At 34.0% G+C, this 15,188-nt stretch overlaps 1 protein-coding gene across 2 annotated transcripts; it reads left to right on the forward strand.

Annotated features, from left to right (window-relative positions):
- Positions 1 to 6,442: 6,442 nt before the first annotated feature.
- Positions 6,443 to 9,478, forward strand: LOC111888122 (uncharacterized). Of its 2 annotated transcripts, XM_023884253.3 has the most exons (7): positions 6,444 to 7,444; positions 7,573 to 7,628; positions 7,703 to 7,812; positions 7,872 to 8,031; positions 8,124 to 8,216; positions 8,727 to 8,858; positions 9,235 to 9,478. In XM_023884253.3, the coding sequence occupies exons 1-7, from the start codon at positions 6,547 to 6,549 to the stop codon at positions 9,283 to 9,285; spliced, it is 1,500 nt and encodes a 499-aa protein (XP_023740021.1). In that variant the 5' UTR covers positions 6,444 to 6,546; the 3' UTR covers positions 9,286 to 9,478. The 2 variants fall into 2 exon arrangements, 1 of the variants encoding a protein (XP_023740021.1); XR_002849098.3 differs by lacking the exon at positions 9,235 to 9,478 and having other exon boundaries at positions 6,443 to 7,444; positions 8,105 to 8,216; positions 8,727 to 8,859.
- The last annotated feature ends 5,710 nt before the right edge of the window (positions 9,479 to 15,188 follow it).

A 15,188-nucleotide genomic window follows, 5' to 3' on the forward strand; every position in this document is an offset into this window, starting at 1 on the left:
ATCTGTGGCTCGATTTTCACTGTCACCGGAAAACCCACCCCAACCACGGCAAATCTTCAACATATGGTCTATAGACCACAATCAATCACCAAACGCAATCAACGACTACCGCCTCCGGTACCACGGTTGAAGTTGGCTGCGTTTGTCAACAATTTTGACAAACCCACATCTGTAATTTTTGGTATCCCAAAAATAAGAACAAAGTGATCTATTTAATCTTGAAGCTCTGATTTCTTAGAGCCCCGATATCAACGACAACCCACCTATCTTTCCTCTTTCTTATTATTGTAAACAATCCCTCTCCTCCTTCTCTCTAAATCTTGAGATCCGATTTTGCAAAAGAACACTACAAACACACAAATCGCATGATACCGAAGGACAAGAAAGGGTCAGTGACAAGAGGAAAAATGAGCGATTTCTGATTCACACACACATATACCTTTTGAAACTATTTCAAATTCATACACACATACACATATCGATTTCAGAAACGAAAAACATACACATACAAATCGATTTTTGGGGATGAACATACAAAAATCGATTTCCAAAACAAAAACTTCATATACACACATGCACACATCGATTAAAAATTGGGTTTTATGGATTTTCTTTTGATTAGGTATGTCGAGTGCGTGAGTGTATGTGGAATTTTGATTAAGAGATGAAGAAGATGGAGTTCTTCTTGGTAAAAAGAAAAACGATATGGTATATGGGGGTATACGGTGGAGAGAGAGAGAGAGAGAGAGAGAGAGAGAGAGAGAGAGAATGTGGGTCCCTTGTTATTTTTTTAATTATTAAAATAAAGAAATTAGTATTAGATTTAACATGAAATGAAAGAAAAATGGAAAATAAATACCCCAAAGGTATTACAGTCATTTCACTATTCATAGAGACCAAAAACGCAATGAAACTAGCTCAAAAGAACCACTAATCCAAAAAAGTCAGGGTTTAGAATAAAACCCCAAAAAAATGCATACCACAGAGACCATTTTTGCAATTTTGTCTAATATTAATTTAGAACTTGACGGTTTGAGTTTCAAAATTTAAAATTACTTTTTTCTTTTTTCCTAGTTTTCATCTCCTACTTATATATAAGATTATGACTCCTATTTATATAAGATCATGACATGTAATTTTCGGTTTTAATCTCTTCACTTTATTTTGACATTCAGTTTTATCTAATGAATAAAAGGATACGTAGGAAAAAGTTATAAAAGAATATGAGTTTTGATGCTTTAACAATGTTAATTTAGAACCGGATGTTGAGTTTTGGAGTTTTGAACACATACCTAGGGGTGTTATTTGGTTTTTAATCGTTACATTATTTTATATTATGTGGCATTAGCAAAAGGGAAGTGATTCGTACATAATAGTTTTTTGTCATGCACAACAATTCATGAATTATATAGTTGTACAATACAACATTTTAAAGCACCAATCATTATGTATGGAGAAAATTGTTGTGTACGGATCAACTCTTTTAACAAAACAAATATCACAAGTAATTAAATGTCAGGTCAGCTAGGATACGTTTGATCATTTTATTTTTTTAAGTGGTTTAATTGACAACAATTTTTCAATTTTAATGACCTACTATGTAAATAAAATGTTTTAATGTCAATTCATGACAAAACACATAGTTCATCATTCGACAATCTACGGTTTCATTTTTCCTTTTTACATTTATCGGTTCATATAGAGAAAAATACATAAATGATAAATGGTTATTGTAATTTAGAAAACGACATACATCCCGTTCTTAACTTTTTTTTTCTTGATGAGAATAGTCCTCGTGATTTATTTTTTTACATGGTTGGTCGTTAACCTATGTGAAATGACTTTGACACCCTTTGTGTTATCATTTATCCTTTTTTACTTAATTACAATTTAAATTAGTATTAAATTTGAAAGTTTCAACATACCCACCTCTCTTTCTTCAGTCGTCCAACATCACCACCACAGTTTCCAACCATCTTAAACCATTACAAAGATAGATCGAATATGACTTTGTATTATATGAGAATTAAAGAAGTGCATGCTATAAAAATTGAAAAATTTTAATTTCTCAAAGTTTCGTTGATTTTTCCCTACTGATAGTCATAAAATAATCTTTGGTCAAAACAATGTGCAAAGATTTTATAGTAAGAGTAATATATAGTCAAAAACTAAAAAGTTTTAGTTTCTCAAAGCTTCGTTGGTTCTTTTTTACATTCTGGTCCATAGTTTAATTAAATGAGAGAATAAAAGGAAACAACGAAACTTGGAAAGATCATTGTTCCCTAGTTTATTTATTAGAAAAAAAAAAGGATGATTCATGTTAATTTCATCTATAAATTGTCTTTCCAAATCGGAGGAAAAGAAAAGGAAGATTAATACATTTTTTTTTTCTCTTTCTTTCTTTTCTTTTTTTTTTTTCCTTTAATTAACCAAAAACAAAGTGTTCATATACATGAAAAGGCTTGCACAAATAATTTATACTATAAACAAACTGCAAATCAAATATAAACACAAAAAACCAGTAAATCCAAACACAATTAGAAGATGAATTTTTACAAAGCACAAAACTACCGCAAGTAGTGCAATCGGAGCAAAAAGGGTCCTTATAAAAGCAAAATTAGAGAAATAGTTCCTATGTAATACAAAAGTTATAGAAATGATACATATATAAGATAAAATTACAATTATGGTCCCAATGTAATATTGAAATTATAGAAATGGTCCATGTGTTAAAGAATATCACATAAATAGTGTCCAATATATATATATATATATATATATATATATATATATATATATATATATATATATATATATATATATATATGATTAATAAAATGTCGCAATGCACATGCATTCCCACTAGTTTTTTTTATAAAGACGATCATTTGGAGGTTGTTTGTATTTTTTTTTTTTTTTTTTATAAAAACCACTTATGGTCACTTCTTAAAGCAAAGTTTTAGTACTCGTCGATAGCTACACGTGGATATAAAGAATGTCGAAAACAGAACTCATATGAAGAAGTTACAGAAATTACAAAATATGCATTTTGCATGGCGCGCACAGCTTCTAGAATGGCGACATGGATATACCAGAATTTGACACGTTGTAGCATCATACTTGATCGACTTAGGAAGAGTGCGACATGCACCCCAAGTGCACGGAGCGCATCCCAAAAATTTCACTATAAAAGGGCAGCAACCCCTTATTCTTCCTCACATTCAAAGATCAACTATCAGTTGAATCTTTTCCCATTTCCTTCAAATTGTTTCCTTATATATATATATATATATATATATATATATATATATATATATATATATATATATATATATATATATATATATATATATATATATATATATATATATAACGTCTCAAAAATTAAAAGGTAAAATTTTTATTTTTAATGCAACCATAAACATCTTTAATCCATTTTAAACATTCGAAAATATATCAAAGTAAAATCCTAAAATCACAAAGTGCGGAAACAATGGTGGATGTGGTGCAGTCATGTCGGGTCCTTCCCTTTCGAACCAGAAGTGTCTGAAAACATTTTAAACATAAAACATAAGCATACAGCTTAGTGAGTTACTCAAAATACCACATACCATACATATACGTCATCTCAAGGTTGTGTCGGGTCTATGTCAACTCATATGCCAGCCCAAGGCCGTACTGGGTCTATTTCACCCGCGATTCTATTTCAACTCATATGTCAACACAAGGCTATACGAGTCTATTTCACCCGCACATACATATAGCAAACAGGTACATAGACATATAACATATATAGAAGGAGTCATAAAGACTACAAGCACACATATAATCCCTAGTGTCCTACAATATAATGAGCAAACTCACTTCTATCCGCTGAAAATCCAACTGATGCTTGGGTTACTGAACCGGAGAATCCGCGTGCTAGCCAATCAAATACAACCAAGATCAATAAGTAAGTCATAACCCATATTCGGGACTTTAATTTACTAAGCCCGACTCCCTGGGTAAAAGACCATTTTACCCTTCCTCAATTGGCCTACTAAACGTGGCCCAAACTCAATGGCACTTAAAGCCCAATAATGGCCCAAATCCAAAAGATACTCAAGGCCCAATATGCGCCCAATTCCATAAAGGTCCAAAGCCTAAAAATGGTTCATCTCAGCAATAATTGTGGCCCAACAAAAGCCCAAAAACCTAGAGTCCAAAAGGTGGCCAAAATCAAGAAATCTCATGCAACGTACGCCCTGCGTACCAGACTTGTATGCCCGACGTACAACTCTTTGATGCATAAGGTACGATTCATCCTTGCTTAAACTCGTAGGATCCATGCATTACGCTGAGCGTACTCCTACGTATGCCCATCCTACTCACCAGGTGACCAAAACCTCACATTAAGCACTTAATGCTTAAGACCAAACGTCCAAACTCATATCTAACTTCATTTTAAGGTCTTAACACATAAAGTTGGTGACTTTACTACTTTGTATGTCTTAATGGGACCCAAAACCCGTTTTTATTCAGCTAAGTCCATAACATGAACACCAACTCTCACATTGTTCATCCAAATTCATTAAGATGACATTTTTATGCACTAAGAACTTCAGAAATGGTAAGATCCAACATTCTAAGCTCTTGCAGTAGCTCATACTCACAAGGATGACTCAAGGGATTGTAATATGCCCAAAATAAGCCCTAGACTAGATATAATACATAGAGTTACCAAGATAGAAACTTTTTATACCTTCAAATGTTAGCAAAATAGATGAAGAGTTTGGATCTATGAGCTCCACTCCAACCAATGCTTGAACACCAAGCTCCTTCTTCTTCAAAGTGAGCAAAAACACCAAAGGTTAACCACCCAAAGCTCAAGAACACTCAAGAACATGCTAGGGTTTCATAATTATGGTTTAATGGGATGGAGGCTGAAGATAGGAGGGTTTGAAGACGAGTTAAGGCCTCTAAATAAGGTCGTAGACCCTAAATTAGGGTTTGAGATTAAGTCGCGAATGCCCAACGTACGTCTGGTACACCCAACATTCGTGAAGGAGCCTTCCAGATCACTCCAACCATGTATGCCCAACGTACATCACTTGTACGCCCATCCTACACGACATACTCCTTACCGATAAATCTTCTGATGGTCATAACTTTTGCGTCCAAACTTCATTTTCGATGATCTTTATATCCACGGAAAGGCAATGAGGAGCTTCACAACCCTATATAATTACTTTTGACTTAAAAAACCTCCAAGTAAAATCCTTAATCCATGAAAGCCCCGAACCATCACTTTTGCCATTATACCCTCGAGCTCCGAAGTGAAAATCAAATTCTTGGTACCAAAAACTTACCTTATCCACAACCAAATGGGTCTAAACCTCTTTTTCTCCAAGGCCCACAGCCTTATGCTACTCAATCTTCGGGTCGCAACTTATATATATATATATATATATATATATATATATATATATATATATATATATATATATATATGTGTGTGTGTGTGTGTGTGTGTGTGTGTGTGATCCAACATTCTAACGTCGCACAACTCGACGTTTCCGCCGCTGACCGAGGGTGTGACATACATTATCTATAACCAAATAGTAACAGATTATAAAGTTAATCACTAAAATTATCAAATCTATTTAAGTTAACCGAAGATCTTCTTGGAAAATTTAACAAAATAAACATGTTGATCGCTAAATTAACAATTTTATTGATTGTTATTTATAAATTATTAAGTTTAATTATTTTATATAAACGTCTTTAAAAATCATCTCATCATAATGATCTTTATATTCGATTTGCATATGATTAAAACTAAATAAAAATGTTTGATTTAAAATTAACTTTAACTATTGTATGGTTAATTTAGTTTATTTCAATAACTTGCTGTCGTTAAAAATAAATAAAATTCTTATTGCGGTTTGCAGATACTTGGTCCACCTCTTATGCCGTAAAGGGTTGCAGATGTAGTCCGTAGAATACAAACGTTTTAGCTACGAAAAAAACAAACAACATATTTATGTCAGTCTATTAAATTTAGGGTTAATATTATAAGATACCTTATATTGTGGTTTTTAATGATTAAACTTCAATTTTATTTTATTTTTTTGAAAATAACTTATATTTTTTTATTTTTTTTTATTTAACAGTTTTCTGTGAGAATACTATTTTTTTATTTGAAAAATTTAACAGTTTTTTCCGAAAAAATTGTCAAAATGTGAGTTGTTTCAAAAATAAAAATAAAAAACGTAAGATTCATTTTCACAAAAAAAAGGTTGTTGAAACTTGATTTTTTTTTTTTTTTTTTGGAAAAAGGAAAAAGTTGAAGGTTTTCTAAAAAAATAAATGAAATATAAATTAGTTTTTTTAGAATACAAATAAAATTAAGATTCAATTAAAAAAATCGATTATACTATTAACCTGGTATAATTGCAATCTATATCAAACATAACTGTACGAAGGGGCCATATAACAAAAAGAAGCAATAACCGTGTGTCTGTGTCACACTCTCCGTGTATCACCCGGCCACCGTCAAGAACTCTAATGCAGGCAGTCTCTTCGGTGGTCAACCAGCCGGGGGTCAAGGCGATGAACCCAACAGTGAATTCGCTCCGCCATTCTCCATCTTCCACAACTCATCCATCAATTACAGGTCTCACCACTACCTCCCTCCAATGGTTTCACCACCGCCTCCACTTACCAATCCCCAAACCTCATCTCCACCGCCCCACAACCTTCACTACCTTTTGTTCTCTCCGCCGACCACACCCCCGCCGCCACTTCCGCCGTCGTCGCAACCCCGACAGTAACATCTATTTTCCGACAACCGATGCCGACACTTCATCACCTCACTTAGATTCCAAGCTTCACTTGGTAATCGACCTCGAACACTACATACCCGACAGAGCATCTCTATCTTTGAAAAAGTTACTGAAAATCACCAAACAGAACTTCAATCAGTTCGTTGACTCTGGAATCGACGCCGTGGACGACCTGCGGTCTATGATCACCGTCGACAGTAATAAGAAAGTCGTGGTGTCCTGCCGAAAAACAACGGTTTATTTCATCGGCCAGTTGATTGCTCTGAGTTTCATTACCGTTTTCGCTTTTAGGGTTTTACTGAAACTAGGGTTAGGGTTTCGGAATTTGTTCAGGCACCGGAGCAATGACGGCGGAGGGGTAGTTACAAGGATGGATAGGAGTTTAGGCGGAAGAGAGGTGGTCGTCAGCACTCAGAAAGACTCAAAGAAGGAGTTCAATGTCTCTGTGAATCCATTGTCTTCTGTTGAAGATTCGATTTTGAGCTATTCAAATTCAATGACGAAGAACTGGGAGAAATCAAAGAAGAAGCTTCCTGATTGGTGGCCGGATTCTCGTCCAGCTCCATTAGAGGGAATCGACAAGGAGGAGAATCAACGAAAAGCTAACTGGTTAATTCGAGGTTGGTTTACAATATGTGAAACAAAAAACATGAGAATCTTATTACTATAAGATTGTGATTGATTGTTAGCTATGAAAAATGAAAAGAAACCATGAAAGTTCAATGATATTCCTCAACTTGATTTCCAGCAATCATGGATTATAGAACGAGTGGAAAAGATTTTCAGGAAGATGATATAATCTTAGTAAGTCCATTTTCCTTTTGGTTGACTTTATGATAATCAATCGGGTTTTCCTTTGACTTTTTTTTCGTGAACAGCTTCGTAGAATATGCAGGATGTCTGGAGTCAAAGTTTCCATTGACACTCCTAATTCACGTGATTCAATTTATCGTGCATCTGTCGACTTTACTTTAAACACTTGTAGCAGGTATTAATTGTATTTTTTTTTGTTAATATTTAAAAAAAAAAAATTAATAATGTTTTTAGGGTAGGAAGCCATTCAACATTTGTTCAAATTGATGGAGAGGATGCACGAGAATTCATTGGTGGGCTTGCTGATAACATTGGCCTTGAAAGCTTTCGAGCTGCTAGAATGGTGGCTGCAGCTGTGGCTGCACGCACACGATCGTGGCTCTTACAAGCTTGGGTGAGTTATTGTATTATTATTATTATTATTATTATTATTTTTTAATGAATTTCTTTCATGTATATACTTTTAGTTTTCATTTTGTATTTCAGGCTTTGGAAATGCAAGGTAAGCATATTGAAGCGGTGGAGGAATTGTCAAAGTTATGTCTAATTCACAGGATATTTCCACCGGAAGAAGGCTCGGTAAATCTTTTGATTGCTTTCGGATTCATTCCACTGACATCAGTCTCAGTCTTAGTCTTAGGCTATGTTTGGCGTACTAGCTGAAAAGATAGCTGGTAGCTGAAAAGTTGGCTGTTAAATAAAAAGCTAGCTTATAGCTGAAAAGCTAGATGATAAAAAATAACGTTTGAAAAAACTAGCTGAAATATATAAAATTACATAAAAGGAGTGTTTCTATAATTAGTTAAGGAGTGTATTTGGAAAATTTTAGAAAATCTCCTAGAAAGCTAGTCTAAGTAGCTTTTCAAAAAGCTAGCTTATAGCTACTTTTTGGCTTATCAAACACGACAACATAAAAACGCTTGAAAAATAAGCTAGCTTATCAGCTAGCTGTGGCGCCAAACACAGCCTTTGTCCAATGGATACCAACACGGTACAGTTTGTCATGTCCAGTGTAACAAATGGGGCCTAAGAACACAAAGGAAGAAATGGGCATTAAATAACAATAATTTTTTTTTTTTAAATTTGCAGCCGGAGATGGAAATGGTAGCTAATGGGCTGGAGAAACATTTGAAATTGGAACAAAGAGAATATTTATTAAAGATGCTACTTGGGGTATCTAGTGAAGAGAATCGTAGAAGTCTTATTGAAGCTTTAGGTTTGGTATGTTAAGTCATTTCCACATCTTGCGTATTTTGTACTTTCCCTTTTATAATTTGGGCTAAATATAAGAAATAGCAATGTACTTTCATTTATTTGTTTATTATAGCATCTTAGTTTATTTCTTTTTATAACATCGTTGTGTGTTTAGTTTTTTCTTATTAAAGCATTATATACCATTGTACTTTTTATTTTATTTTAATTATGACATTAATTTGAACATATTAACCGATTACAGCAGTCATAATTGCCTTGTATTTGGATGACATTGTTATAATCATGTAGATAACAGAAAGAAATGATTGTTAAAGAATGAAAGATCAAGTAAAAATGAAAAAATATGTGTTAAAGAATGATTTCTTTTTTTGTCTCGTTGCAGGAAATATCAGGTGGAAGTGTTGGTGATCAACAAGAAAACATGTTGAGTTAGCATGAGAAAGAATAAAGTGACATCATGTTTAGATTAAGAGAATATCGTTAGTTTTGTTTAGGTTGTTAATGTTAGTTAAAGGTGATTAAATTGGTCATTGAGATTGATAATGATTAATGTATTTGTTTCATAAATATGATGCTCAATTATTAACAAAACCTACATAGAAAATACCATGCTTCTTTTGATTTTATTTCATGTATTACAACTTTTTTACAAAAAGAATAAAAAAACAATGAAAGAGATGGAAGTTAGTTTAGGCTTATGAATGATATGCTATTTTATTACATATCCTAATCCTAATTAATATTATGTAATGTGTTATTCTATTATGTAATGTGTTATTCTATTGATTTTTTCAATTTAAATTTGTTAGGTATATCTTCCTACCTAATAAAGAAATCATTTTAATGCCATTTGGCATCTCCTCGGCCCATTCACTTTCAAAGTTAACTATGGAATATATCTTATTTGAATATCCCTACTAGGTGTGAGACTCGTATATTATACTGGTTGATTTAAATAAAGATTAAACATTAAAGTGTAACATAAAATATTTTTTAATGTACAACTTTAAAATAAGAAAATAAAGAAATGTATTTATTACAATTTAATATCATATATATGATATTCAATACTTTACATATATAAGTATATGATTTTAATTTTAAAAATTAAAAAAACCAAAAATTGACAAGTGAATAATATTTATTTCAAAAATATCATAAAATAACAAGTGTCAAAACTAATGAGTGATTGACATGTGATAAAAAAAACTTTTATTTATTAAGGAGGATGAATTAGAAACAATATTAGTAAATCCTAATTAACTAGGTTGATTATGGGCGTCTTTAGCACAAAACTTTTGGGAGCTTCTAGCTTTTTGCTTTTGACAAAACGCTATAGTTTAAACAAAAAGTTTCGTTTGGTAGTACGAACGTTTAACTTTTAGTTTAAACAAAATGCGCCAAATTTAAAAGGTACTTCATGTAGCGTTTAACAAAACGCTACTGAGTTTTTGAAATCAATTTCCATAATTACTTTTAAAACTATATTTATATATTTATTTATTTTTAATCAATTGTTCTTTCATGTAATTTTATATATTTTAAAAGCTTCTAGCTACTTTTGCCTAACAAATAAAAGTTACAGTTACCTGCTATCAGCTACCTGCTATTCGCTTCAAGCTAACAACTACTTTGACAAACATGCCGATAGGAATACCTAATAGGAATCCTAAACAATTAGGCAAACTTATTTATTCCCTTTTCTCCATGTAGATTTTATTCTTTCGTTCAGGCCACGTAACAAACTTTTAGTGGGCTTTTTACTTTTTATTTTATAACTATAGTTAATAAATTATATTATAATATAATCAATAGTTTTGATCAATATTAATATATTTAAGTTCTATAATAACAAAAAAACAAACAAACAAAAATATCAGTATACACCATTTATTAGGTAATTCTAAAAGAAACTCAATTCTTTGATTGGACTTTGGCTTTTATTATTATAGATTGTGATTTCATAACTATGGATGATAATCTTATATATGATTAATCATATTTACTTTGTCAACTGTGTATTATACGGCTTATAAGCTAATAATAATACAAAGTTGCGAAAAAGGTCCATGCGGTTTTTCATTTTTTATGGTTAGGGTCCAAACCTATGAAAAGTCGTAGAGTTGGTCATTTTCAACAAATTTTGTTGTGGTTTTGGTCATTTTTTCATTAATTTTAATTGTTTGAATGTTAATTTTTTAAAATAACAATTTTAGCCTTATGAGCCATTTCTACAATTTTGTTTTTTTACCAAACTACATCATTTATTTTTAATTTTATTGAATTGTATATTAATAAATATCATTTTCAATATATAATATTTATATATTAATAAAGATTATTTTATTGAATTATTTATTTCTTTTAGTTAATTTTTTTTAATTAAATATCGAATTTTTTATTGGAAAATGACACTGTAGCCCTATAATGTTTTGGGTTTTCGTCGAACCAGTCCCTTAACTTAATTTCTTGCTTAATAAGGAAATAAACTCCATTTTTTTGGGTCTATTTAGCCATTTTGTAGGATTTGAAGGGGTAACCCGGTTACCCCTTACCATATCATTTAATAAAATCTTATTCTTTTCCACATGACTTTCTTTCTTTCTCCAAACCACTATTGACTTGAAATCCATATTGCAAAATTCGTTCATCAGATCAATGGGTAACCCTTACCAAACTCCCTAGATCTCCCACGTTTTACTCTACTCCTAAATCCCCAAATACGAACATCCATCATCCATGTAAACTCACAAAAATCAAATCCTATCAAACCCCTGCAACCTCCCTCCCCCGATTTAATGAAAGGAGGCACCACGTATTCACATAAACAAACATAATGGTTTACGACCGACCTCGTCTTCTCAGTTTCCTCCTTCGATTTGTAGAAGACAATGAATGAGTATTACGACCCATCGTTAACCTGTAACATCCTGACTCCGAGGTATAATATTTATATAAGTTTATTTTTTGAGTTGGCTGGGTGACTCGACGAATTGGTGCCTCAAGTCGTCGAGTAGAGACTGATTGAGCAAGTGGGTCTAAAAACCGACTCGACGAGTCAGAGAGCTGACTCGCCGAGTAGGCACTGCAAGATGAAACCCTAAATCCCTGGGTTTGGGGCCTATTTAAGGAAACTTATGTCCTCATTTCCGCCTCACCAGCTGCCCAACTCCCCCGTGTGAAATCCTAATCGGCCCTTGAGCTAAGAGAAAGTGTGTAAGCTAATGTTGAGTGTTTTGGTGGATCTTTTGGAAGGAAAAGGGTGAGATACAAGCAAGGAACGACGAAAGGCTGTGGGATCTAGCATTCTTTCACTTGGAGCTTCTATGGAAGGTAAAAAGCTTGCACCTTTCTCATCTTATTAGTTGGATCTCTTGAGTATGGAAGTTAGGGCTTTTACCACCTTTTGTTGGGACAATGAGTGCATGGAGTCTATTAAGGGGTCTAGACTTCAGATCTGGACCTTGTAAGGTCCAGAGAGTCCAAAGGTTCCAGCTTTATTCAGCCACATAAGAGTTATTGTGCTTAAACCCCTTTGTTAGATTTGGATTGGCATATTGGAGCAAGATGTGCCATGCATGAACGTAAAGAACGAAGCTTTACGTGACATTCGAGCCTTGGGAGCCTAGATCTAGAGTGTGGAGTGGTCGATCTTCCTTAAAACGTCTGAATGAGGAACTGACTGAAGGGACTCGCCGAGTCGTTTAGGGTTTGTCCCGATGAGCCTGAGTATGCGATAACTCGGTGAGTTGGAGAGTCAACTCGACGAGTTGAGCTGAACTTTCATGAGACTTATGGGGAAACAAGGGGACTCAACGAGTCACATAGATGCACTCGGCGAGTCAGGTCAACATGGACTATTGACTTGAGTGTTGACTTTTGATGACTCTTAGGGTTTTGTCCAAATGGGAGCAATGGAGACCATGTAAGGATAGAATGGTCTTTTACTCTTACCAAGAGTTAGAGAGGGGCTAGTATGAATTTATTCAGAGTTGTGATTTTAATTATAGATAATTATAACATGTGTTAGGTGGGGGCTAGATCGGTGATTCGTGTGCGAAGTGTATTTGCTTGCTTGCTTCGAGGTGAGTCTTCTCACTATACTTTACCTAGAGTGGAAATCTTTAAGAGACCGGAGGGTCTTATGATATTCTGCATTATGTCTTTGTGATTTATGTTGTGTATTATTATGAGCTGACTGAGTTAGGACCAGAGGGTCCACCCGAGTTGTGAGACTGGAGGGTCCCACTGAGACACATTGACCGGAGGGTCTTACTTGACCATAGCCATGAGAGGCTAATGAAATATGTGTGGTATGTAACGCCTGTGTTTCTGGGCTTGTCATTAATGTTGATATAATAGTCTAGGTTAACAGTTGTAACCCGTCTTGAAATAATAGAAGTGTATTATTTGAGTATTATGTGTTTTGTGCTTAATTGTGTGTCTTAAATGAATTAAGAATGAAAATAAGCATCAAAATAAAATGTTAGATAAAGCCGATATATAGATAATGTTGTAGTAGTTGAAATGAGGTTTCCAAATATATAAAGAATGTCGAAATCTGAGTTATAACGAAGAATTTATGACCTGTCAAAGTTTCGCAACAGAACCGGCAACGCTAAATGACGTAAAAAGTGAAATTTACGTTAGAGCGGTTTTTAGCTGACACAATCTAAACGAGAATCGAAGATCTCATCAATGGTAGTGCAACGGTAAAAAGATAGACGAAAATGGACGTCAGATGAAAAAGTTATGAATTTATAACGAAGTTTTCCTGTCCCGGCCTACTAAAAATAAATAATAAAAATAAAGTTAAAATTTGCCGACGGAGTCTAAACGAAAGTTGTAGAGCGTAGTCTCACCTACGCGTGGATATAAAGAACGTCGAAAACGGAATTCGTATGAAGAAGGTATGAATTTCTGTAGTTTTTAAATAATTAATATTTATTATTTAATATTTAATTCGGATGTATATCCGAAGGAGTCATTGATCTTATCCGAAGTACGCCCAGCGTACTGTCGTACGCCCAGTGTACCCCGATGCATGAACCGCCTTAGACTTGAGTGCCTCGCATACGTAAGCGATGACATTTTTGGCACTACGCCCCGCGTAGTTAAGCATTACGCCCAATGTAATGCGAGGCTTCAGCCTCTATAAATAGCATGCGAGGGCAGCCGGCCTTCTTGTTCATTTTCTCTTCTATCTCTCCCGTTTTACCTCGTTTTACGTGCAAGAAATATTCCGAAGCCCCGGTATCATTCCCGAGCCCCGAAGCAAGTCCCGAAGCCCCGAAGATCCCGAGAAGTGCAATTCCCGAGCCGAAGCTCTGCCCGCGAGAAGCCTGATTTTTGTAAAGATCTTCCATATCTACCAAAGAATACTACTTCTACAAGTCGTAGTGCCGTCCGATCATCTTCTGATCAAGTGAGTGTGTGGTTACTTTCTTCTAAAGCATAATTATGAAGTATTTTATATAAAATACGTGTTATGTGTATATTTTGTTGTTATATGTGTGAATGTATATTCACTTTCTTCTATCTCATAGATATGATTTGTTCTCTATGAAATACGTGTTATGTGTATGTGTCTTATCTGTTGTTTGGAATATGTATTGAATGAGAATGCTATATAGGTTTTAAACTATATATAAAAATATATATTTTTATCTACTAATATGTTGGGTAGAACATGGGTAGATAGTTGATGTGTGATAAACAGATGAGAGGCCTCGATGCTGTTGTTGTTGACCTAGTCATCTGGCGGTGTATGGATGACGACCATAGACTCTTTCTAGACAGTCCAGTGGAACGCTAGCAGGTTCATAACCTGTAGGTGTTGTGAACGATGTGTTCACCGGTGTACTCTATCCCCCTCATGGTTGCCTTTAGGACATCTATTGTTGCGGAAACCCCTTAGCAGTAATGTCCGTCTCGATGAAAATCCTAGATTAGGTCCCTGGTAATAGATGCTGTTTTAGGGACGTAAAGTGAGGATAACGGGAATGGGTAATTGGGTTATTGTTGGTTGGTGAAATTAAATATAATTATTTTTTGTGGGTTGAAAACCCTATATGCTCACCAGGCTCCCAAGCCTGACCCACTCAGTCTTATTTGTATTACAGGAAGTGGCGTGATGGCATAAGATAGATGAATCATCAAGTTATATTGTTTATTAGACCAGTTGTTATATGTAACTGTTGTATGGTCTATCTTTTGTTGTTTATGCTTTTGTGTCTGTATCGGAACATGACATCCCGAGTTTTGATTATATAATGAAAATACATTTCTTTATGAAATGATTTGGTAAATATTATTTTTATCATATTTTGTTTTTGG

The sequence above is a fragment of the Lactuca sativa genome, chromosome 2 (assembly GCF_002870075.4).
Source record: "Lactuca sativa cultivar Salinas chromosome 2, Lsat_Salinas_v11, whole genome shotgun sequence".
NCBI lineage: Eukaryota > Viridiplantae > Streptophyta > Magnoliopsida > Asterales > Asteraceae > Lactuca > Lactuca sativa.